Below are 25,925 nucleotides of genomic sequence, written 5' to 3'. Positions count from 1 at the left end.
CGGACAGGCGCAGGTAGTCCGGGGGGTGTCCCGGGTGTCAGACGCTACAATGAACTTCCGGTCGGACGTCCGGCCGCAGCGGCGTTGTGTGTAAACGTGACGAGCAGCAGGGTAGGCAGAGGGAACTTAGTGTTATGACACTCCGCTACTTTTGCGAGACTTTATGTGTTGAGTGGCGAAACTCGCCGCTCGCGGTCTTGATCGATGCGATGCGAGCGATCGATGGGCGAGCGATGGGAATCGAACAGCCATGACAGCCATTTTTAATATTTCTTATTACTTTTTATATATATTTCAGAAACCTGAGGAACTCAACGCCGCGCTTTGTCTTGTTACCAGAGCGAGAAAATGAAAATATTAAATAATTTCATTTCATTTTCATTTCATTCATTCCCTCGTGTGATCATCAAACCCACGACCGTGCGCCCGCAGTGCCACTGCGCCATGATGTTCTCGCTCTAAACATTTTTTTTAGAGAGAATAAAGAAAAATAAAAGTCACAGAAGTGCACAAAAATAGTTTATTCCAGTACTAGTCCCTACGCACTCGACGACTACGTCTTCAAACTGTCCGCTTCATAACATCAAAGCCCTGAGTATATTAATATTTTCATACAAAAGTTTGCTTTTTATTATATTTAATCTGTAACATAAATAGATATTCAAATATCAACGAAGCAAACCTCGAACCCGGGACTCTCAGACTTGAAAGTAAATCCAAGTTTTATAATATATATTACTAAATTATTGTCGCTCCCGTTATCTATTTAAAACGATATATTCTCGTGTTGATTAAATTATAAGTTGGTACTATTGCGTCCTGCAAATAAATTAAAAAAATTGTCATCGAGTTGTATTAGGATGTTGTTTTATTTTAAGTAAATCAGCGTGTACAAGAATATAAACACACCAGGGCTCGCGCGAGACTACCGGCGTGGCTCCTACGTACTACGTACTATGTACAAAATAAATATATATCATATTTTAAAATTTAAATATACTTACTTATTTTATAAAATTAAAAAATAACTGACATTTTTTAAACGAAATGGCAAATTTAGTGTTTTATAGCTAAATGAGTAACACTCTTCATCAAGTCAGATGGGACGTCTCATGGCCGCGATGTGTTAAATCATAATTAAATGTCAGTTACCTAATATCTCACTTAAAACTTAAAAATAATAGTTTACAATAACAAAGTAAAGCGTAATTACAATTAACAAAAAATCTCGTGATTTTGTTCATGGTGTAATACTGATCTGTAACATGTTTTAAACGACTAAAGCTTTCCTTCATAAATGTTATTAAATAAGCTTCTTAATAGCTTAAGGATTAAATATTTGATGTTTTAAGAAAAATGGATGCCTTAATAACAAAAATTTCCTTAGCTACACACTGTATCCCGCACGGAGCAGGGTCAGCAGAAGGATCGTAGTGTCGAGACACTTTATTCTCGAGTTAAGTTCATAAAACAACTATAATATATTATAAGTATTTTGCTACAACTAAAACAAAATGGCGGTATAATACTACTTTAGACGTATACGTAGGTACACAATAAACAGCTGCCACACAAAACTAATCAAATACCTGTAAAAACTAAAAAATGCAATCCTGTTTAAATTACCAGCGTTCATTTTATTTACAAATTAAAATATTAGATAATATAACATTACATTTATAAAAAATATAACTTTACAAAAATTAAAAAATATATAGATAAATCTTACTTAGTATTAGTACACTTACAGCAAATAATGACTAAAATGTTAATATACTAAGTCTTCTTATAAAAACATAAGTTACTATTGTTAATTCTGTTATTTTTTATATTTTACATTTTGTTTAGAAAAATATAGTTGCCTCTATGAAGCGTCATTGTTGTCTGTACTCGTATATGTCTATTATTATTATTAATATATTAATATATCTGTCTCTTGTTATAGATATTGATTGTAACGACAGGTGCTGGAGCAACATATGTGGACGAGCCCCTGCTGGACTTGGGCCTCTCCGACGGCCTCTCGGTATTATCATTTGGGAAATATATATATAAAAATAGGTTAGACACGTTGATAACAAAAAATGTATGTGAGACAGATATATTTGAAACAATATCTAAAGCGTCTACTTTTTATATATTATTATTATATTTTTTATACAAATTTGAGATTCTATTTACAATACTGTTTGTGGGCGATTTGAGTTTATTAATATTAAATTAACGATTACAGCATACTATAAATCGAAGTAATATTGAAGTTAATTTGCAACTAAATTTCTTAAACGTTACTATTTTTTAATTTCAGTCGGTAAGCAAACATATTTATAGGTGTCGAACCTGCGACCGATGTATCAAAACATAAAATCACATAAACATTAGAATAATTAATTATACTTAATTTTTTATTTATTTATACATTTAAAGTTTTTTTTAATTTGAGAACTTTTTAATTAATATAATCCAGCATAATGGACGCGTCGTGGGGGTCCTGTACTGCTCGTATAGTGGTAATGTTTACGTATTAGTTTCTTCTTCTTGTTCGCTATGGTCCGGTTGCAGGGCGAGCATGTCCGGCAACTTGAAGTGCTGCATGTGAAAGGGGGGCTCTTCTGGACTGCTGCAAGCCCTCGTTGATTGCTGAAAGGTTATCATTAATATATGTTTATTACATCAAATGAGGCAGTCGTGGCGGCGGGTATATATTTGATGTGAACACTTACATGTGTACTCCTGCCGCGACGTCGTCGAGGGAGAATGCCTTTACGCGCCATGAAGAAACTATGGAGGATATATGTATTTTGCATTTAAAACGTTTTTATATTTACACATATTCAACTTAAAAACTGAAAATATATATTATTTTATAATAAAATTTTATCAGATAGAACATTATAAATATTTACAAAAGTACTGATAACATCATTGACGTAGTAACATAATTAATCGTGAGCCTCCCACAGGCTTCCGTACCTCATTTCTACACATGCCATCTGATATCCACACCTGTCATTATACTCGTGCACGCACAATACGATTAATGGACCAATCACAAGAGAGCACTACCCTACTTGGACACTTTGTGACTCACCGTATAGTGGAGATGGGAATGTTGAACTGCTCGGACACGGTCTGGAAGGTGGAGCCGCGCGACACGCAGTCCGCCGCCTGGCGCAGCACTACCTGCAACAGTCATCACTTGTATCAAAAGGAAGGAGAAGGTAGAAGAAGAAAAAATACATTTGATTTTATATCAAGAGGTAAGAATAAAAAACGAAATGTCAAAAGAAGTGCATGGTATGACCTACTATGTATAGCACTAAATAATAAAAAAAAACATGCTGCGCCATGACTGGCCTCTACATGCGGGATACCTAAAATAAAAGCCAATGTATCTCCTTCTCCCTTACCTCACTTCTTCTGATCCTTTTATTCATGCTCATACTATAGTCCTGTCCGCCGCCCACGCCCACGCCCACGCCCACGCCCGCACCCACCCCCACCCCCACCCCCGCGCCACCAGACGATGAGTTAGTATTGTTTATCACTGTGTTGTTGGTTATCTACAAAAATAAACAGTACCTACATATCACATAAATGAAAAACAACTAATCTGAAAGAGAACTAGCCCAGCCTATTATTTATGTAAAGATAGTTGCAGAGAGAGCGGCCGAAGCAGCGGGCGAGTCGCTAGTAACTTACAAGACCACCATCATCTTTGGTCTAAAAATTAAGAACAACGTGATTTTTCAATAGATCCTCCCCTTTTCACATGAAAAGTCAGTGACGTCGTTTTCGTGGGCTACATAAAATGAAAATCTCGTTTCTCCCGTTTTCGTGAAATTTAGGAAAATTCTCTCTTCGTTCTTTCCAACACTCCCCAAGGAACCTACATATATTTCAAATTGGCTGTTAATCATTAGTTCATTTAGTAACGAAAAAACAATATAGTTACAGTAAGCTGACCTTTGCGTTTGTACATAGTGTCCTACCCCTCTTTGTACCGATGGCAGCGTCACATATTTAGTGACTCAGCAGTGACTAAGCCTCGTGAACTATATGCACATATTCGTATGTATGCATATAGCAGTAGTGTACCAAATCGGCACATAATATTGTATACAAATATTTTGTAGAAATGAAAACAATAAGAAGACGTCATCGATGTACGCTATGGACGTACCTGCGAGCGGTCCCCGATGTGTATGACGTTGACGGCCGGCACGCAGCCCGGCGCCAGCGTCATCAGGCCCGGGCGCACCTCAACGAACGGACCCTGGCTGGATGACTGGAAAAACAGGAATAATTAGTAATTAGTGTAGAGGAGGACCGCCGGCACTTGGTGCATACTGACCGCCGGCACTTGGTGTATGATGAAGGCGGGCGGCTCGTCGCGCGTGTCGTAGGTGTGGTCCCCGGCGCGGCGCGCGCGCTCCTCCTGCTCCGAGTCGCTGCACTCGTACTGACACTGCACGTTGGCTATCGCGAACTCTGCGGATAGAGATAGAGCGGCGATAAGTTATGTTACTTATCTTTGGATCTCCTGTTACTTACTATTCATTATTATTTGCCTTTTGTATTATATTTTTTTCTTTACAAGAGAATAATGTTCAAATTTCATTTTTTTTTTCTTTTTAAATCTGACTAATTGCTCAATCTCTATCACGTCTATTATGTCTCTATGATATTTTATTTTAAATTAGTTCCAGGTGTAAAGTGTTACAGTATCGTCAACACCAGCAACATGGGCTATCAATCCCAAGGCCAAGATTGTAGGTTCGATTCCAGTACCGAACATAAGCGCGACGTTGAGTTCAATGCAATGATTATTGATATTACGTTAAGCGTGCGAGGGTTAAATCAATCCTATAGCTTTACCTTATAAGTCAGTCGTGGACTCGTGGCGCATGATCACAAGAGCGCGACAAATAATGGGTTCGATTCCCACTTGAGGAGTTACATTAATACCTTTAAGTTAAGATTTTTGAGTTATATTTATTTTATTTAATATTTGACTTTGATTTAACTTTGAGTTATATTAATTCATTTAATATTTTCATTTCGTCGCTGTGCTAACGTAACGAGGCAAAGTTCGGATTTCAGTTTCGCCACTCAGTACATAATGCCTCCAGAATTCGAAAGTGGGGAACGGAATGCTCCGGTTCCCTCTGCATAGGTACTCTAAATATAAAATAATCATAATCCAAAAAAATTGCTGAAAATATGAGTAAAATAAAATTAAACATCGATTTAGTGTCGATTATATTCGTCGATTATTTATGAAAATCGATGATCACATGAAGGCTTTATGATTAATAAAACATCAAAATTTAGTTCAAATATGTATATTCCGTTTTAAATTAATAAGTACAGTTAAATGTACTCGTTGTAATGTTTTAAAAATAAATAACAAAGAAAAATATAACATAATCTTTGAATTCCCCTACTTTGGTGTTTTTGGAACTAAACAAATATAAAAATACAATAAAGGGTACTTGATTTTATAAAATATCACTCATTCTTTGTAAGAGGCCACCACACATGATGGCACAGGAGCGCAAGGAGCGCAAGGATATGGCGGTTGTGGGTTCGAGCTCCACCCAAGGGAATCAATTTATTTATTAATATTACTACCCTGCTATATTTTTATTTTTTTTCCACAAAACTATATTCTTTCGCAAATAAAACATGGGCAGGTTTCTTTATATCATATAAATACTATACTATACGTATTTGAACATAAAAAATGTATAAATATCAATTTAAAATACAACCAAGTACCCCATTATAGGCAGTTTTTTTAAATAATATTGCCACATACAAAACTTATACTATACATTTTTTTATATAAAAAATGTGTCCTTTTAAATATACATAGTGTAGTGACGAAGCATTCTCGTTTTAGCTCATACTAGAAACGTCGCGTCTACAAAATAAAATATAACCTATAATTATAACAAATAATTAATTACTTTGACACAATGTTACTTAAACCAACGAGTACTAGACTAGAAGTTTTATATAATTATTAAATTTATCACTAAAAAAATATCATATTTAACAATACTTTTATTATCTATATTCTATTCAAAACTTTGGGAAAGTAAAATTTTAAAAATAAATATTTTTTTATTCAAAAATATGAAAATGAATTGGCACAGATTAAATAAAATATTTTGAACCACCTATGAAACGATGGGTCTCATAAGTCTGACGTATCTATGTACACACATGTGTACTCTAGCTCCCAAAACGGTGAACCGATTATTATTTACTATTTTTATCTGGAAGATGGCTTAATTGAGTGTCTACTTTATTGTTTAGTCTTCACAGCTCTTTGTGTCGGGGTTTATCAATTATTTATTTATCATAAATAGTAAATACTGGAGCCTCACATATTTTATTACAAAAGTAAAAATATTTTTGGTAAATTAAGTAGTTTATTTAAGTACTATTAATTATTTTCTATTCGTTAATTTCTTTGAACGTTGATCGACATGCAATTGTATATGATAAACAAAATATTTTAGTTAAATTCATAGTGGTAGTTAGATTTAACCTAATGTTAATGTCTTACCGTTAGGGAACCTAACCCCCCCCCCCATCCCTTCCTTCCGTCGTATGACTTGTAACTGCCATTTGTAGTCTTATCGAGTGAAATTGTTGTATAGGTGCTTTCTTTATTTTCATTACAAGAGTGTATTTGCCTTTATTCATACCTATAATATAAATCCAAAAGTAACTCTGTCTGTCAGTCCGTCTGTCTTTTACGCAATCAGGGCCAAACCGCTAATTCAATTGTGATAAAATACTCATATAGAGATACTTGAGGGACTCGGGATGAAAATAGGTTACTTTTTTCTTCATATTTGTAATATTGTCGATATATACTAATATATTAAAATACTTATTAATTTGACATGCAATTTATTCCGCCATGATAATAACAACCGTCGCTGTGTGTGTGTGTTCTCTCTCTCTCTGAATCTCTGAAGGTTGAGCAAAAGTAACCATTGAAATGAATTTACTTTAAATGTATCGGGATTTTGTTAATGTATTTTCTATAATTTGATATTCATCCTTATGAAAACAAATATAATAGTCACTTTTAGCATTTCATCTTGATGGAAATTATAGTTTACTGAATAACATTTTAGTATATTATATAATTAAGATGTCACTGATTCGGAATGACCTAGCCTTCAGGCGGCATAGTATGACCGACGCGAACGACCAGATGATATCGATGGTTTTGTAAATTTTCAGACATTTTCGAACTACTGTTAATTTTTATGTAATTATTTGCTGTTCACAATTAATATGTATTTTTTTTGGTTCTTATCTAATAGAAATCGAACTCGAACTCTATTAGAAGAGAACCAAAATATAGTTTAAAAAGTAGTTTATTTTGTTGGTGTTGTGTAAAGTTTGATCCTGTGCGACGTCGCCCGCTATTTTTTATTTAATGTTATTTATATCTAATACATTTGACAGATTTGATACAAAAGAATAACAAAAAAATTATCATGATGGGAGACTTTAATGCCAAGGTAGGAGGTAAATTAAACAAAGATGAATTTATTTTGGGAGATTTTACTAGTGGCGACAGAAATGATAATGGACGTAGACTTATAGACTTCTGTTTTGCCAATAACCTAAAAATAATGAATAGTTTTTTCAAAAAAAGAAAGTCATGAAAGTGGACATGGATGTCTCCTAATAATAAAGATAAAAACGAAATTGATTATATACTTACAAACGAACACCAATTATTTTGCGACGTAGGTGTATTAAATAAGTTAAATTTCAATACAGATCATAGAATGTTAAGAGGAGCTATACAATACACGAAACGCAAATCAAGAAAACATATTATCTCAACAAATAAACTTAAAACAATAATAGGACCTATACCACAAGATGTCCTTAACAAACTAAACAACACATTAAACAACTTTGAAGAAAAAGAAACACTACAAGAACAGTATGACTTCCTGGAGAAAGAGTTAAAAAATCTAAATAAAGTGAATCCTAAAACAGACAACAAAAACACTTTAGGTGAAGAAACGCTTACTTTAATGGGAGAAAGAAGAATAATGCTAGAAAATAGGAAAGAGAACCATCATAACATTGCAAACATTAGTAAAAAGATTTATATATCAATTAAGAAACACAAAAAAAAAGAGAGATTGAATATATTAAGAAAACACATTGAGAAAACAGGAGGAATTAAGAAAGCTTTAAACCAATTAAGAGAATACAAACAATGGATACCTAACATGAAAACTAAAAATAAAAACAAGTCTAATTTATTGACAGGAAATAGATTATCAATATCTAAAGTGGCAACTGAATTTTACAAAAAATTATACACACAAAAGGAACAGAACATAATAGAAGAAATAGTGAAAGATACTAACGAGGAAGTAATACCATACATATTAGAGTCAGAAACTATAAAAGCCATAAATACACAAAAAAGTGGAAAAGCACCTGGGGAAGATAAAATTTCAAATGAGTTATTAAAAGGGTCTATCTCTGTAATATCTAAACATATGACACATTTATTTAATAGAATATTAATCACTGAACAAATTCCAATCCAATGGACAAAATCCACCATAACTCTAATACATAAAAAAGGAGATAAAAACGAAATTAATAATTACAGACCTATAAGTTTAATGTCTAATATTTACAAAATTTTTTCTAAAATAGTACTAGGTCGAATTACAAAACAACTTGAAGAAAACCAACCAAAAGAACAAGCGGGATTTCGAGCGGATTATTCTACCATCGACCACATACATGTAGCGAAACAAATAATAGAAAAGCTTAATGAATATGGGCAACAGTACTACATGGCATTCGTCGATTACAATAAGGCTTTCGACTCCCTATGTCATAACTATTTATGGGAAACACTATAGAATCAAGGCATACACGGAAAATATGTAAGAATTTTAAAAGAAATTTATAAAAATACTACAGCAAAGGTACAACTAGAACAACCGGGAGAGGAATTTAGTGTCCAACGAGGTGTTAGACAAGGCGATCCACTCTCGCCAAAACTTTTTATTGCAGTACTGGAAAATATATTCAGGAATCTAGATTGGGACAACTTAGGGTTGAATATAAACGGAGTAAAACTAAATCACCTAAGATTCGCCGATGACATTGTCATATTTGCTGAAGAATCTAGTTCATTGCAAACTATGCTACAACAGCTAAACAATGAAAGTAGAAAAGCAGGCCTATCTATGAACCCAACGAAGACCAAATTAATGACAAATACCATAAAGAACAAAATCGAAATAGATCAAGAGGTTATCGAATATGCAGATGAATACATATATTTAGGACAAGTATTATCTATTAGCGATCAATACTCAAAAGAAATTAATAGAAGAATAAGTAACAGTTGGAAACAGTATTGGTCACTAAAAGAAATATTCAAGAATGAATCGATGCCAATGTCAGTGAAAAGCAAGCTGTACAACACATGTATTCTGCCGTGCCTAACTTATGGATGTCAAACTTGGCCTGCTACAAACAAAAACAATCAGAAACTTATAGTTTGTCAACGGAATATGGAGCGAAGTATGCTGAATATAAGGTTAAAGGATAGATGGACTACTACAAAAATAAGGAAAAGAACTATGGTGAGTGATGTGATACAGAAAATAAAAAAATTGAAGTGGAACTGGATTGGACACACTATGAGAACGAATAAAAATAAATGGACTAAAGATGTAATAGAATGGTACCCTAGAAACGGAAAGAGGCAAAAAGGTCGTCAAATAAAAAGATGGGAGGACGATCTACCAAAAGGATGGAGGAGGTTAACTGGGAACAGGGGACAGTGGAATAAGATGGGGGAGGCCTATGTCGAGAGACAACCTGATCAAAAAAAAAACTGATTAAGAAGAGATAAGATTGAGAATTAATTACTTTTAAATGTTTAGTTTTAGTTTTTAAATTTTATTATATAGTTAATGGTCAGTGAATAAAGGCTTATTTTATTTTATTTTATTTTATATCTAATACCCATGTTATATCGTAATTTTAATTATTTTAGATTTTATTTGATATTGTTCGCGAAAAATTATCGTATTTAATGTAAAATTTTTTTTAATTAGAGTAGATATCTTTGTACGCACGCACGGAAAACTTTACGTACTTTTTCTAATATTAAGAATTTTCTCTAGTTACTTCTTTTCGCACCTTTACAATTACAGTGACCTAATAAAAAAAAACACCATGATTTTGAAACAGAAAAAAACTATATAGATAAATAAATCAACAGACAATTTAGAAATCATTTACTACTACATCATCTGAAATGATTTTATAAGACCAATTTTTGTACCAAAACGTACACATCACACATTGTACACATCTTTGTTTGACTTCTCCCAAAACTTGATATTTTTAAAAGGTCTCTATAATTCTAAAGGTGCGTTTTTTTTGTTCATTTCAAATACTCAGATATTTTTTTTAATAATAAGTCTTCTTTTTTAGCTTATTTTGATTATTTAGGCTTATATTTTTTTTACTAATTCTAAATAAATAATATCATAAAATAAATTTAATAAATATTCTTATACTTGAAGCAAGCGAAGCCGCGTCCCGGCCCGTTAGTTACATTATATACTTTCATTTTCTTTGTTCGTGGCAGTCTATTCAGATATTGGATAGTTCAGTAAATGCCATGAAATATTTATGTATGCACAATGATATAATTGCATGTTGATTATTGCTCAACTTAAATTACTTTACTATAAAACTACGTAACTGTCTCTTTCATTCATAGTAAAGTAGTTTTAGTAAAATATTAATATAATTTGTGAATAAAAACAGACTTTTATTAGAGATTTTAGAAGAAACAAACTAAAATAAATCTTTATAAATATTGTTTTCAAATTTCCACACATATTTACTACATTTTGTAAATGTACACATTCATTTCGAGTTACCAGGAAATATGCGGACAAACTTGAGGGATTTTTTCCTGGAAATTTCTCGGAATCTAAATATCATATAATATTGATTACATTCCAACTGAAGAAATAGTCCAAGTTTCATTAAAATCGGTTTAGTAGTTTTTGAGATATGCATTTGTACACATTTCTAGAGTCTATTAATTAATAGACAAGGCATAAACATTTGTCCGCGGAACCCGCGGCTTTGACCACTAAGCCATACCTTCTACTTGGACGGTCTCTGAGAGGCGCGGGTAAGTTTTTATAAGTGTTCTAAAAAAATACTTTCATTTAGTTAGTGAAATTTGGACATCTCTAATGACTAAAAATTAATCTCATTCCCCTGCAACTAATTGTACATCGAATAAAAATATTTCATTGGAAAACATTTAACCGAGGACTATAATAGTACACTGGAACATTTTTAATAAACAAAATAAAAAATATTTGGCATATCATTGGTCCTGTAACACTTTGAATGACAGTTACCACGTTATTCACACTACAAGCTACCCTCGAAACGTTCTGAATGCGCTTCCGTCATCAGGTCTAAGGGATCCAAGATCTGCTGCCTCGTACCTCGTCGCCCTTTAGAAAATTGACTCTTAATATCATACTTCTCCATCCAATTTCTTAACGTTTTCCTCGGTACACCATATTTGTTAGACGCCGCGTACACACTGTATCCTTTCTTCACAGCTATCAAGGCGTCTCTCAGATGTTGCGAGGAGTACTGCTTGTAGGACTTCTCCTGGAACACGTCGGTCTCTATGTCGACGACGGTCCTGGGGCGGCGCCCCACGAGGCGCGGCCGCGCGAGGATGTGCCGCGGGAGGCCGTCGGCGGCGCGCTCGCGACCTGCAACAAGCAAGGAAAAGAAACGGCCCTTAGATCTGTGCTATTGGCTCTTTGGTGATGGTGACTGTCAATGTCAGTGTCGTGGAGGGGCGTTCCTTTTCCTGGCTTCCTACAGGAGGGGAAAAAGCGAGGAAAAGCCGCTCTATTCTTTTAAGCAACACAATATGTTTGACATTTGATTTATTCATTTGTTGTAGTAAAACTCGTATTTAATGTATATATTTATTTAATAAACCTCAATATAGAAGTGATACAATGATCTATATCTATAATATATAATATAAAGTCGGGCGGACAGTAAGTGCATGGCGCGTGGTCGGGCAACACTTTGGTGTTTGCAACTGCGACATATGATACTCACAGTAATTAAATACTATTCAAACATCTACTATATTACCTGAAAAATTTAACGCAAAACTGATAAAACTACACTGATATTATTTTAAATTAAACTTTATAATAGCTGTATAACACTTTTGTATATAAAAATTAAATTCCTTTTTTTTCCCGCCTGTTCAAAATGGTAGACCTGTCTGGCCATGGCTTAATTGTAAATTAGTCAATTACATTTCCAATAAAATGTATATATAGAAAATCTATTTCTTATGTTTGTAAAAAACTTTATATAACATCATATATTTTTTTTTGTTTAAGCTTAAAAATTAAATAGAATAAGTTTAAAGTATATAAAAATAGAGTAATTAAAAATAAGTTATAAGAATTAATTAAAAATAAAGTGTGGACGTATCATTTGCTTGTCCCTATGGGCCGATAACATAACTTTAGTTAAAACAATAAAAAAAACCAACTTAAATTTTTTTTTTTTTTTTACAGCAAATATTATCAATTTTGCGTTAAATCATTATATATAATAAACACAGTAGCAGTCGCACTTTCAATACATTTTTTCATATAAAAAATCTAAATACAAAAAAACAAAAATATTTAAACTGGCAACACCGAGATACAACATAATACATAAATACTGAAACATAATCCAAATAGAACATAATACTGAGAACAACACCGATACATCTATATACAGTAGGGTCGACGAGTCGACCCGACTTGTCGACCGTACTGTATTTATGTAACTTATTTAGATATTATAGTTTTAGACATTAGACATAGCTTATACTAAATTATGTATATCTTTACACTAATAGGCACTTTATGGATTACAATTGCGTATGATGGTTTCTACTATCTAAATTTGACTGGCAATAGTTAAAGTTACCTTTTTAAGTACATTTCTAAGTCATTTTTACTTCATTTATTTGTAATTTTAGGTTAATTATGGAATTTAATATTCTAGGGAAATATTTTTCCGATATTAAGATATCGATATCATTTCTTTACGTAGAATGATAACGTGACGAAGAAAAACATATTTATAAACTTGGCTCCTCTTATAAGCTCCTCTGGCATAAATATTTTTATTAATCTCCAGAAAATATAAGAACACACAGACAGTTAAAAACTACTATTTAATTGAATAACTTTAACAAAAACCTACATATAAATAACTTTATATTAAAAATAATTGTTTTATCCCCGAAAACAGAAGAGAAGAGAAGTTTGAGGTGTTTGTGTATCTGTTGGTAGCATCTTATCCCCTAAACGGATAAATCGATTTAGATTTTGTTACAAGATGATTTAATTGAGAAAATAAGAACAACTTACCAAAATATACTAGTCAAAACAAAATAAGGGCCACTACGTATTTTTGCACTTTGGGTTAATTTATTCACATGAGTGCAATGTTGAGTGGTTGATACTTATGGTACGTTCATCTTAAGTGTTGACAAGTTCTATTTGAGTATACTGCCAGCAAAAAATTGTTCTCCAGTTCTTGTGCAGTTCTCCAGAAGACGAATATTGCCAATTCCACTAACAAGTGCTCATCGTGCAAACCGTTTACCGTATGCAAGGCAATATCTTGCCTGGGACATAGTGACTAGAGCACAGATACAGATATTTTTTAATGATGATAGGCGCGCATTAGTGTTTGAAGACGTGAAGGTGAGCGATTTTCAGATGCTTGCATCCGAGAAAGTGAGAGATTCGGACCTCATGTGGTGCCGTTTGCTCAGAGAATTGGTGCAAGATTCAAGCTGATGCACGACAATGCTCTAGAGGAGGCTGATATTAAGGTGTTACCTTGGTCTGCCAACAGTCCCGACCTCAACCCGATAGAATACATGTGGGATCTACTCAAACGAAGCGATCGAAGTACTGACCGGCCCGCACATAACGAGCCACAGCTGATTGAAGTGCTCAAATTAAGCTGGGAGTTGAAAGTATCCCTTACAGGCCTCAGGATTGTGTACAAAAATGAGGAGGACACACACGATACTGAAGACAACAAAAAAAAAAAGCTTTAGAAATGCTAAAAGTTGTTGAAAGCTTTATGAGCGGGAGTGATTTTTTTGTCAAAATTGCATAGTTAATTGCAAAAATTCTGTGTTAATTTTATTGGATCGATTTTATTTAAATTTTAAGTTAATTACATTAGAAAATGGTAAAGCTAATGAACTTCATTATTTTCTAATACCTAAGTAACACATAAGTATACTTGAAAATTGCAGTAGCCTTTATTTTGTTTTGAGTAGTGTATATACAATAATTTTAAGATTGTCAGTTCTTTCTAATTGCTCCTTCACTTTTTAGAGGTTAGGTTAGGAGGTCTTTTACATTTTAAATATATTCCTTTTCTATTTTTCTCTTTACAATCCGCAGCATCCTTCACATAATATTATTTCCTATATATGTGGAAATGAAATGAAATGAAAATTCCTATGTATGTAGGAGATATTTTATATGAAAATAAAAAGAATAGTTAGGTTTTATGTAAAAACCATCACACGCAACTCGGGAAGATAAACTAACCAAAGTAACTTCTAAATAAACAATTCAAGTGATAGTTTAGGAACGTACTGTTAGTTATTAGGCTTTTCTTGTGTGTCGAATTTAAAATATACTTACTAATTAAGAAGTCCACCTCAATCAAAATCAAAGCCCTGCGTTGAGTTCCGCCCCTCAACACGCAATGCCTAAGAATTCCAAGTGGGGAACGGAAGTGTCCCAATGCGAACGGAGTGCCATAACATTAGATTCCCTTTGCCATGCATTGTTACGTGCAGGTTATAGCGTGAAACTAACTAACTAACACAGGTGATGGGGTTTCCAATTATACAAATAATCCCGATAAACTCCATTATGATCCGAAATTTTTTAGATCAGATTGAAAATTTACATTAAATATTATCAACTGTTAGATGATGGATTTTACTGCGAAAAAACTACAAAATATTTAAAATTCGACACCTTTAGACCTACACTGAAACTGCTCTAAAAAAACTTACGATGCTTCTAAACAATGAATTAAGTACAATTTTAAATTACAAATAAATTACTCTTACGACAATTAAGCATACAATAATATTATGTAAACGTGACAGCAGTTTATATAAAAAAAATAAAACACTTTTAATTTTATTATCTATATTATAAATATGACAAATTTGTCATTGATATTAACTTTGACGTTAAAGACTTTTTTAAATTTCGTTACAAAACTGCAATCACAATATAAATGTAACTTACTTATATAATATTATGATAAAATTTTATAATAAAGTCTTTTATTTAGCGGACATAGTCCTCAAGCACACGAATTTTCAAAAGGCCAATTTCGCAATAATTCTATAATATTAACTAATGTTTATAAAATTACTTAAAAGTAACAATAAATAAAACAAAAAAAAACTCCAAGTGTCATTTTTCAATCAAAATGGCAGTTTTTCTTTATCTGGCAACACTAACTGGGAAACTTAACAAAAGCAATGAGTAAAAATACTAATTAAGTTTACTTTTTCGATTATAACTATATAATCGATTATAAATCTATAATTTATTTTTTTATTTTCAAATAAAAAATAGCAATATTAAACTAAACACTTGGAAAATATAAAAAAAAATCTTTGGAAATTATATTGCATGAAGTTGTAATTAAAATATAATATAATATTTATTTCAAATAATTATTTTTTCTCTTTGATTATTCTTTGGCAGTAAAGATAGTTTTTAGATAAATTAATACTTTGTTTTTTTATAATCTTATTATTATATATTACAATACTTTTTGTTATTCAATTTAAGTACAAATTATACAAATATTAATTTATAAACAATGGCTGTACTTTACTGTAAATTGACTATTTTAATACAAAAATAACCAATATATTTTGAAAATTTTCTATAAAAACCGGTCAATTACACAACATATTTTTCGCCATATTTACTGGTGTAATTACTTTTTATATAATTCCAAATTAAGTTGAATTTCTTCTTCTTTCTTTCTGACTTTTACTTCATTTAGAAAATAGCTGATATATTTTAAACATGTTCTACTAAAAACCGGTAATTTTTTTTTTCAATAAATGTTAAATCAGCATATACTTTTATTAAATTACTGAATCAAATGTATAATGTTAAATTATTGTTAATAATTCCAAATTCAGACATTTCTCCTTAACTACTGATGTAATGACATATTGAGAACGTCATTGGGCTCTATCTTTTCATCTTCACTGGAGATTTGGTTACAACTTAGAAAATGTTTTCCAAAATCTATTTCGTGTTCCTGCTCGAACGTGGGTTTTTCCACATTCTGATCTCTTTGTTTCTTACTGTTTTCCACAAATTGTTTCAATTGTTGGGGCATTGGAAATGATGATTTGATGTGACATCGCTTCATCCAGTTTCTTAGGGATTTTCTTGGTACTTTGTGTGTTTGGGCCGCTCTGGAAAACAATGGTTATTTTTAAAGTTAGTATATATACATAATTTTAATAAGAAGAGATTTTGAAAAGTTTTAACCCTAAGGGGATAAAATTGGCGTTGAATTTGTATGGATTTTTTTTTAAATCAATACCAATTTTTATAAAATTATGATTTCGAAACCCAATTAGGGGAATTAACTATTTCTATCCCTCCGCAAGCCAAAGGCGTTGAGTTCCGCCGCTGACCACGTCATGCCTCAAATTAGGGAGTAGGTGTATGTTCTACTAACCTATATATGCTCCCGCCTCGTTTAACGTCCATCAAAGCTGCCCACATCGCCTCATTAGAGTACCTTCTATTCGGATTAAACTTCCCCATCATGGCTCTCTCTAATTCCTGTCGGGACAATCCCGAAGTACTGACTTCTGCACCAGCTAAGAACTGCTCCAAGTCGGCTTTTAACGCCGTTTCTGATATATCTACCGTCCTGTCCTTAAATAAAGGTGGGCGACCACGTTTTTTTATAACTTTATCTATTTTATCCCTCTTTTCGCCTTTAGAAATCAATTCTATTTCAGATTTTTGCCCATCCAACTTTTTATTTGATACTTTTTTAGTTGACTTCAACAAAGAAACTTCTAATTCGCCGTTTTGTTCTAACCAACATTTGTAGTAATCGTTTTCCGTTTTTTGGAAGTCGTCCACATTGGTTATGCCGTACTTAGTAAACTCCTTTTGTATTTCATTTGAATTCATTTTTGCTAATCTATTCATATAATCGGAATTAGCGAGATTTTGTAATTTATTGTGGAAGAATAGCTCGCTCTCTGGTTTCACCCGTAGATATGGATTTTGACCTGAAATTTAAGAAAAAATTACGAAATAGTGAAAATAATCATTTGTGAACCATGAATGCTTCAAAAACACAGTCGACAAATGACATGTCTGTAAGATACACCAAATTTTAAATAAAAAATTTAAAAATTAAACTACTTTAAACATTCATGGTTCAATTTCTACTAAAAAGCAAGATTTTTGATATTTTTTATTTATTATATGTTATTATGTAAAATCGGCCTACCTTACAGACATTCATTTTAATATGTTTCTTCACATTACGATCTTCGGTTCACATTGAAATACGCGAAAATTTCAAAAAATTCAACAGAAAAATAATATTGAATAAAAAAATGTTTAAACTGGTTACAAACGGTCTATTTAAAAAAAAAATGTCTCTTTTAACAAAGTGTTTTTTTAAATAAGTTAACTTACCTGAAGTTTGTCCTAAGCTGCTACCGGGTTTGCTTGATTCTTCATCCTGGAATTTTAATTATAAGATTCGTAACTAAAATAGAGAAAAACTTTTCTTGGGAAATGTTTAAAAACTTGACGTGGGGAGATTTCAACCCACCTCTTGAAGACCATCAGGTACGTAAGTATGTGAGCGTAAGGCTCAGTGTTCAGAACTCTTGGGCGGTTTTCAAGAGACATGTACTCAAATTCAACTAAGTTCAATTTTTTACCTTAAAAGAAAAATGAGGGGGTAACGCTTAGAAGGAAAGGATCCTTTTAAATAAAATCGATTATCATTCCTACCGGCAAAGAGCTTTGTTTGCACTTTATTTGTATTTTGTACTTTTACGCTTGTCTGTCTAGAACTGAGGCAGTTCTAGACAGAGAAGTATCTGAAATGAACTATTTGACTGATGTCCATCCATCTACTAATCAATTTACCGACAAAGCTATAGGTTACTTATATATTGTTACGTAAAACAAAAACGTTGGGCTCTCTTTTTACGATAATTGCGCGGTTACCTCATGATAGTCCCCGTGGTCGTTTTCCAGCACGCCGTAGTACAGCCCGTCCTCCTCCACGGTCTCTTCCTTCACTTCCTTGTCGCGCTCCTCGGATTTACGTTTCTTGGGGCCGTTTGTTGTGTTTTGTTGTTTATGATGCTGCTGTTGTGTTCGATTGTGTTGTTGTTGTTGTTGTTGTGCTAATAACAATAATGTTTTATTAAAAAAAATGGTATATTAGTTGAAACTGTTATTTTATTTGTTATAATACAATTTGAGGCCAGTGGTGGCGCAGGGTGTGTGACTGTAAGCGCGACAGGTTGTGGGTTTAAGCAATACAGTTTCCCAGTTCCCTCTACCTACCCTACAATTGCCCACATTTGGTATCGAGTGTTTTTCTGAAATTCAAGTCTAGCTTAGTCATCCTTTCACCTGATACCTCACTTGAACTAGCGGCAAAATTTAGTATTAACACCAATTTTACCCCACTTTTCAGGCTATTATTTTATACATAAATGTATTAGTACTACATGTAGATGCTAGCTGCCAAATTTCATAATTCTAAATTAACTGAAAGTACCTTATTAATTTTGATTCTCTTTATAGTGTCGAAATACATGTTTTTTACTATATAAATGGTCATATCTTTTTTGAGGGCGTTTTTCCAGGAAATCAAGGGACTGTAGATCGTCATATAGTTGATATTCATATACTCATATGAATATCAACTCGTTTTCTCCACGCATTCCTGAGGTAAAGGCACAGACAGACGGATGGACAAAAAAATGATCTTATAAGGGTTTTTTTCCTTAAAAGTTACAGAACCCTTAAAATTTAGGCATTGACTGCTAAACCTACTATTCAATTTTTTTTCGCCCCCGCATCGCCCTTTCACCTCCACCTCGTCCCCGAGGCATGAAAATATGTCAAATTATACCCTCAAATAATAAAATAATAATGGCGGGACAAAAATAACCCAACGGCAGTTCAAGGTAAATCTCATTTTTTTTCAAAAAGTAGGACTGCTATAAAATTATTTATATTTTTAATTAAATAAAGGTGTAAAATTTGTAATAGTCAAAAAGTTTCATCTACAAATATTAACACAAAAAAAAAAGTTATATACAATCAAACTTGCGTTTGGGACAAAAATGGGATGGCGGCGCTTCTAGTGTTAATGTTATAGACCGTCAATTGACTATTAAAGCAGAATTAATCTTTACTATTTTTTACTAATTGTATGTCTTTCGATTGTTTACTGCAAAAGAGTTAACCCTATTCATAATGAGCTTGTACGTATTTACATTTCGTATGTAAGTATGAATAGCACACAACATGCGGTTGGAGGATGAATGATTGTCATTTCTGTCTTTGGCAAGAAGACGACCACACTTACCGCCGCCGCGCTGCACGTTGGCCACCAGTGCGTCGCTGGCGAGGGTGTAGTCGCGCGAGTCGGCGCCGCCCTCGCCCGTCGCGCTCGCCTCGCCGGAGCACAGGCCTGCGGGAAAAAGTCTTCAGCTTTATAATATTATTATAGAATTACGCCACTCAACAACACAATGAAATGTATTTCAATACATTAGAAAAATGAAGAACTGGGAAAGATATTTGCCACAGCAGGACCCATGGTCATGGTAAAATGTAAAAGATTATATTGGTTTTAACTAATTACTAATCCGGCTGTGATGCTCTACTAATGGCTGTGAGTGCGACACCCATTGAAGACTCATTGGGGACTCACTCACTCTCATTATATGAATAATGGGATTGGCAGGAGACTTAATGTTTCCTGTGCCTACTCTGCTAGCAGCTAGCTGCTGCTGCTATATGCTAATCTTTAGATATAATAATATAACATGGAATTTTAAAGTAAATTAATATTTACCTCTTATTTGCAGAGCTTCAGCGGATTTCAACAAACTAGGAAGCTCCTCTTGCGTTACGTTCACTTCGCCCTTATACATGAAATCCACTAGCGCTTGCATTTCACTAAACCTGAGCCAAATTATATATTTATTTTATAATATATATTATAAGAATATTTAAAGTTAACTTTATATTCTTTTGAATGTAATCATAAATGCTATTAATAAATTGCCCTAGAAATTTAAATAAACCATAATTATGTTATTTTAATAGTCATCTCTCTTCTCTCTATAGCCTCACCTAACTTAATCAAAAATTCTACAACATACAATTATATAACAACTAGTGGGCCCGGACGCGGCTACACCCTACATTTTTGCGAACAACATTAAATAAAATCCCAAATGATTAAAATTACAATATTTTAAGTGTATAACATCGGTATAGATAACCGAACTGAGATAAATTAATTATAAGCAGCAAATAATTACATCAAAAATAATAGTAATTCGAAAATATATAAAAATTTACAAAATCATCAAAGTCATCTGCCCGTTCGCGTCGGTCATACTATATACCACTCGTAGGCTAGGTCATTTGGAATCAGTGACATCTTATTTATTAGAATGTTATACAGTAAACTATAATTTCCATCTAGATGAAATGCTAAAAGTGACTATTATATTTGTTTTCATAAGGATGAATATCAAATTATAGAAATCATCTAATTTTTGTTAATGTATACAAATCTATATCGGCGCGCGCCATGTATGCATTAAGCAAACTCACTTTGGGTGACGTTTTCTTAAAACAACAAACTTTGCAAGCCGTTGCTTAGCAACGCGTAGCGACGATTGTTATTAACATGGCGGAATAAATTGCTTGTCAAATTAAATATTTTAATATATTGATATATATCGAAAATATTACAAATATGAGAAAAAAAAAGTATCCTATGTTCATCCCGGGACCCTCAAGTATGTCTATATGAGTATTTTATTACAATTAAATTAGCGGTATGGCCCTGATTGCGTAAAGGACAGACAGACAGACAGACAGACAGAGTTACTTTCGAATTTATAATATAGGTATGGATATTGTAAAAACTTTAATACATATAATAAACTGCATTTCTTTGTAAAATTAGAAAAGAAATAGAGAATACCATATCTTGATACTATATTTGGTATATTTGGTCTACCATAGTAGAATGACCATAGACTTATAAAAACCAAAAACCCCCCACCCACCTCATGTCCCTCATCAAAACAATAGGATGGTCACAAGGGTTCTGCAACAATAGCCTCTCCAAGTAAGCGGAGCAAGCGGACAACACTAGCTTGTGACATCGCAGTTGCCGCGCTTCGCACGCCAGAGTCACGTCCGCGAACTGCTCCGTAAGTAATAGACGAGGAAATACCGCCTGGAACGAGAATTGCAAGGATTGACAACCTGTACAATAACAACAACAACAATAATAAAGTGTAAACAATATTAAATGAAATATATACTAGTTTTTATTTTTCAGTAAATATTTGTATTTATAAAAATTTCAAAATATAAAAATAAGAGAGCAATTCACCTGCAAATTAGTGTGGTAGGAGTTCCACCGGACACAGAACTGTTGCGGGGGGAGCGCCATGTTGCCATCAAACGAACTTGTACTTAAAGTCTAACAATAAATATGAATATACATCACTAAGTCTTTGGCCGATACGTTCAGTCCGTCCGTAAATTGCACGAGTACAGTCCACCAAAAAGGTTTGTATCACAGATTATTATATTTGCTAAGTTAATAAGTACCAAATACACTAAATTCAAGTAGAAACTTTAGACTAGATTGTATTTTTAGAATACTGGAACTTTGTAGTGTTGTATTGATTTGTTTCATAATCTGAAAATAAAAGAGAATAAACATTATATTCACAAAGTAATCATTTACAAATTACTAGCTGCCCGCCCGCGGCTTCGCTCGCTCGATAGTGGTCTCCTCTTGGAGATCTTTATGAGGTTATCCTACGGCAAGTCGCGTCGGAACTCGAAACCGCGATTTGTCTTTCTAGAGAATTATTAATTACCCTGTGGGTGTACCGAACCCATAACCATCGCAGTTAGACGCTGTCCCTCTGCGCTACTGGGAACACAAAATATTAATCCTGAACCAAATAAATACTTCAAAAAAACCTAAGCGAAGCGAATCTAAGAGTAAAATTGGTTGTTGTAATTAAATAACTTTCTACTGGTGTGCAAGCTAGATAGCAATACAGGACAGGGTGGAGGGTGAGAAGGAAAAGGACAAAAGACACGGGGAAGTCCCCCGCTCGGTGAAAGTTACAAATAAAAAGGTTGAACATAAAAAATCAATATGACTCGTTGTTGCGACCCCCGAGTCCCGACGGACGATACATATCGCGGTATGCGATACAACGCGACTGTCGTCGTCCGTCCCAACGAGCTGAGCTGAGGTACAGTGCCAACCAGTATCCGCCCACACGCTTTAACCACTGAGCCATACGTGCTCCTCAATGACCCATGACACATTGTGGAGGCAGTGGGATCTAAGACACTGACAACTAAGACACTTCGTTGCCCGCTTTGCGCCGTAATTGCGTCTTGTGTTGTAACCAGAACGAGGTATTCATTCAAATATTAAATAACGAACTCTACTCGATAATTGAGGGGGGTTTAGGAACAGTAATCCCCAAATCCAAATCTACAAAAAAAATTGTTTGTCTGTTTGTGCCCGCTAATTTACGGAACTACTGGACGGATTTGAATGAATTTTTTTTGGTTGTATAGCTACTATAAAGTCTAGACAACATCTAGGCTATATTTTATTTTGAAAATCTGGATACCTCATGTGGAACCTTAACAACCTGCTTAAACTGTCAGAGATATAAATATACCTGCTGCCTTCGGAAAAATTGAACAGTAGGACAAACAATTTCCACCCACATAACAAAAATGAAGGTCTGGAGTACCTGACGAGGAACCCTAGCAGCCCATTTAATCTCCAAGAGATATAAATATAGCGTCTGGCGGGGCGCTAGTATTAAATAAATTTAAATGAAATATTTATTTAAATGTATATTTTCATTGGTTCACTCTGGTATCAGGCAAAAGCAGCGTCAAGTTCCTCCCTCGCGGGGGTCCGGGGCGTCGACCCTAGGGGCGCGCCCAAAATAGCCCGCACGGGGGTCCCTCCGCTATATCTGGACGCGACACGAGGCCAGACGCGCGTCTCACTGGTCTAACTACGATGTGACCTCAGTGTTTGGTTGCTCTCGTCACTCATGAGAACAATTAGTACCGTTTCCACGTATACACGGTATATACTAAAGACCAAGGACTCGACAATAACAACTAAACTCTGAGCAAGTCCATACATATACAGGTTGCTCGCAGTGCAGTGCAGCGAGGGGCGACACTACACTCACTATACAGTACACGCTATATACGTGAAACAAGGATACAAGGAGAGGATACAATCATTTATTGTTAAATTTCGTACTTTGATAGGTCTTTAAGTCAATTCTTACTGGAAAAATCATTTTAATTGAAATCAAACCAAATTTCAGTTTAAAAATATGCAAACCATAAACCGATGTTATTATTACAATATTATGAGAATAAATCTAATGATGTACCTACTATATACTAAGACTATATATATAATAATCTTAGTTTCTATTCCTACCTACAAACTTCTCAGAAGTAAATAATAGAAGTGAACATGAATCAAATTGCAATAAGTATTTGTTTTCAGAGCGACGCGTTAGTGAGTGATGAGTCACTCCCGCTATCTCATCTAATAGTGTTTGAGATTATCTCGCGGTTCTTATCGATATTTTATTAAAATATATATAAATACCTCTTTTTTAAACAAAATTATCTTTAGGACCTCAACAGACTTTAAGTTTTTACCTTCTTTAACTACACACGTTTTGTTAATTATTTATATAAAAAATTTGTTTCTCCATTGTTGTATGTGGATCATTGGTGTACTGGCGAGTCAACTAATGCCTAATTGCAGCGCAGTAAGGAAAATTTTGGGCCTCTATAACGGAAATATGTTATCAGAATGCTATTTGACTTCAGATTTTTGACCGATAAGTTGTTCAGTAATTGAGGTGTGTGACGATAGCAGCTAGGACTTACCGGCAGGTGCCTGTTAGGTGCGGGATGCATAAACACACACTGGAGCTCCGTGAGATCGTAATGGTTAAAACACGAGCACAAAGCGAACATTTGGCCGTTCCCAAAATAGTTTGCGGGCCCCGAATGAAGTTATAAACATTCGACGACCAGCGACCGCTCGGAGACCTCGGGGCCCGGGGTCGGGCTCGCGACTCTACTATTATTGTAGTCTAAGCGAGAGGTCTGACCGCTGACGCTAAATGGTCGACTATCATGTGCTGAAAAATGTGAGTTTTCACGATTGCAGGCCCCGGGGGCGGCGGGGGTGGCGGGGGCGTGGGCGCGGGGAGGACGCGGCCGCGCGAGACCGCATCACGTATGCAATTAGCGGCGTACGCGTTTTTACTGTTACTCAAATGAAAAATCAATAATTTTTAAGAGAGCAAAATTTTGTTCATATTTTCCTACAGACCCCCGCTTTCCACCCGCGACCGTCAACGCCAGAAAGAGACGGACATACATCAATTCAAATGTTACATTTACAGTGCGAGCGAGACGGCAACACTCGTCGCACTTCATCTTAAAAAACAACAACATTACGCAATTACCAAAATGACAACACTCACCAACATTCACCGCATACATTAAACTAAACACAACAATTGTTTTAGATTTTCTCAACATTTTCAAAGTAACGCGGAGGCATTTTGTTTGGAGCGCGGAGAGAGGTGGGCGACACAAGCCACGTCTGTCGGCTTGCGACTCGCGCAGTCGACTAGCGCGTCACGCGGGCGGCGGGCGGCGGGCGGCGGGCGGCGGGCGGAGGGCGGCGGGCGGCGGCAGCGTTTGTAATCTGTGGAATTAAAATCTGGCGCCTTTACTTTACTTAATCATTTCTATACTTAGCTAATTAGCTTCAGTTATTATTTATTTATTCTTTAAATAATAATGTTATTTATATATTAACTAGTGGACCCGAGCGCGGCTACGCCCGCTTGAACTATACGAATATTTATTAAAGCTCCTCTGGTGCTTCACGGGGTCGTGGGCGGCGTTGATCATCATCGGGTGACCCGAACGCTCGTTTGCCTTGTCCTTTTTCCATATTTTCCATATAAATTATTTTCAGTTTTCAATAGAGAGATGCGTTAAGCAAGCTCATTTTGGGTGACGTTTTGTAACAACAAACTTTGTAAATCGTTGCTTAGCAACGGCGGTTGTTATAAACATGGCGGAATAAATTGCATGTCAAATTCATAAGTATTTTAATATATTGCTATATATCGAAAATATTACAAATATGAGAAAAAAAAGTATCCTATGATCATCCCGAGACCCTCAAGTATCTCTATATGAGTATTTTATCATAATTAAATTAGCGGTTTGGCCCTGATTGCGTAAAAGACAGACAGACAAACAGAGTTACTTTCGAATTTATAATATAGGTATGGATTAATAAATATTAATTAGGCCAAACATGACGCAAGCGAGCCACTG

At 34.3% G+C, this 25,925-nt stretch overlaps 1 protein-coding gene across 3 annotated transcripts; it reads right to left on the bottom strand.

Annotated features, from left to right (window-relative positions):
- Positions 1 to 506: 506 nt before the first annotated feature.
- On the bottom strand, positions 507 to 25,198 carry LOC146528190 (uncharacterized). Of its 3 annotated transcripts, XM_085204051.1 has the most exons (13): positions 25,055 to 25,198; positions 21,874 to 22,185; positions 21,542 to 21,714; positions 20,311 to 20,420; positions 19,819 to 19,923; positions 18,441 to 18,622; positions 17,898 to 17,943; positions 4,355 to 4,491; positions 4,184 to 4,288; positions 3,411 to 3,563; positions 3,092 to 3,183; positions 2,724 to 2,781; positions 507 to 2,640 (listed from the first exon to the last, which is right to left on the bottom strand). In XM_085204051.1, the coding sequence occupies exons 2-13, from the start codon at positions 21,931 to 21,933 to the stop codon at positions 2,518 to 2,520; spliced, it is 1,344 nt and encodes a 447-aa protein (XP_085060177.1). In that variant the 5' UTR covers positions 21,934 to 22,185; positions 25,055 to 25,198; the 3' UTR covers positions 507 to 2,517. The 3 variants fall into 3 exon arrangements, with proteins under 3 accessions (XP_085060177.1, XP_085060175.1, XP_085060176.1); XM_085204049.1 differs by lacking the exons at positions 507 to 2,640; positions 2,724 to 2,781; positions 3,092 to 3,183; ... (1 more) ...; positions 4,184 to 4,288; positions 4,355 to 4,491 and adding exons at positions 12,049 to 16,645; positions 16,915 to 17,482; XM_085204050.1 differs by lacking the exons at positions 507 to 2,640; positions 2,724 to 2,781; positions 3,092 to 3,183; ... (2 more) ...; positions 4,355 to 4,491; positions 25,055 to 25,198 and adding exons at positions 12,049 to 16,645; positions 16,915 to 17,482; positions 24,450 to 24,879.
- Positions 25,199 to 25,925: the final 727 nt, after the last annotated feature.

The sequence above is a fragment of the Heliconius melpomene genome, chromosome 20 (genome assembly GCF_056956725.1).
Source record: "Heliconius melpomene rosina isolate 202511_hmr_F chromosome 20, ASM5695672v1, whole genome shotgun sequence".
In the NCBI taxonomy this organism is placed as follows: domain Eukaryota; kingdom Metazoa; phylum Arthropoda; class Insecta; order Lepidoptera; family Nymphalidae; genus Heliconius; species Heliconius melpomene.
Note: the sequence above shows the minus strand (reverse complement) of the source record. Positions and strands in the feature narration are given on the sequence as shown.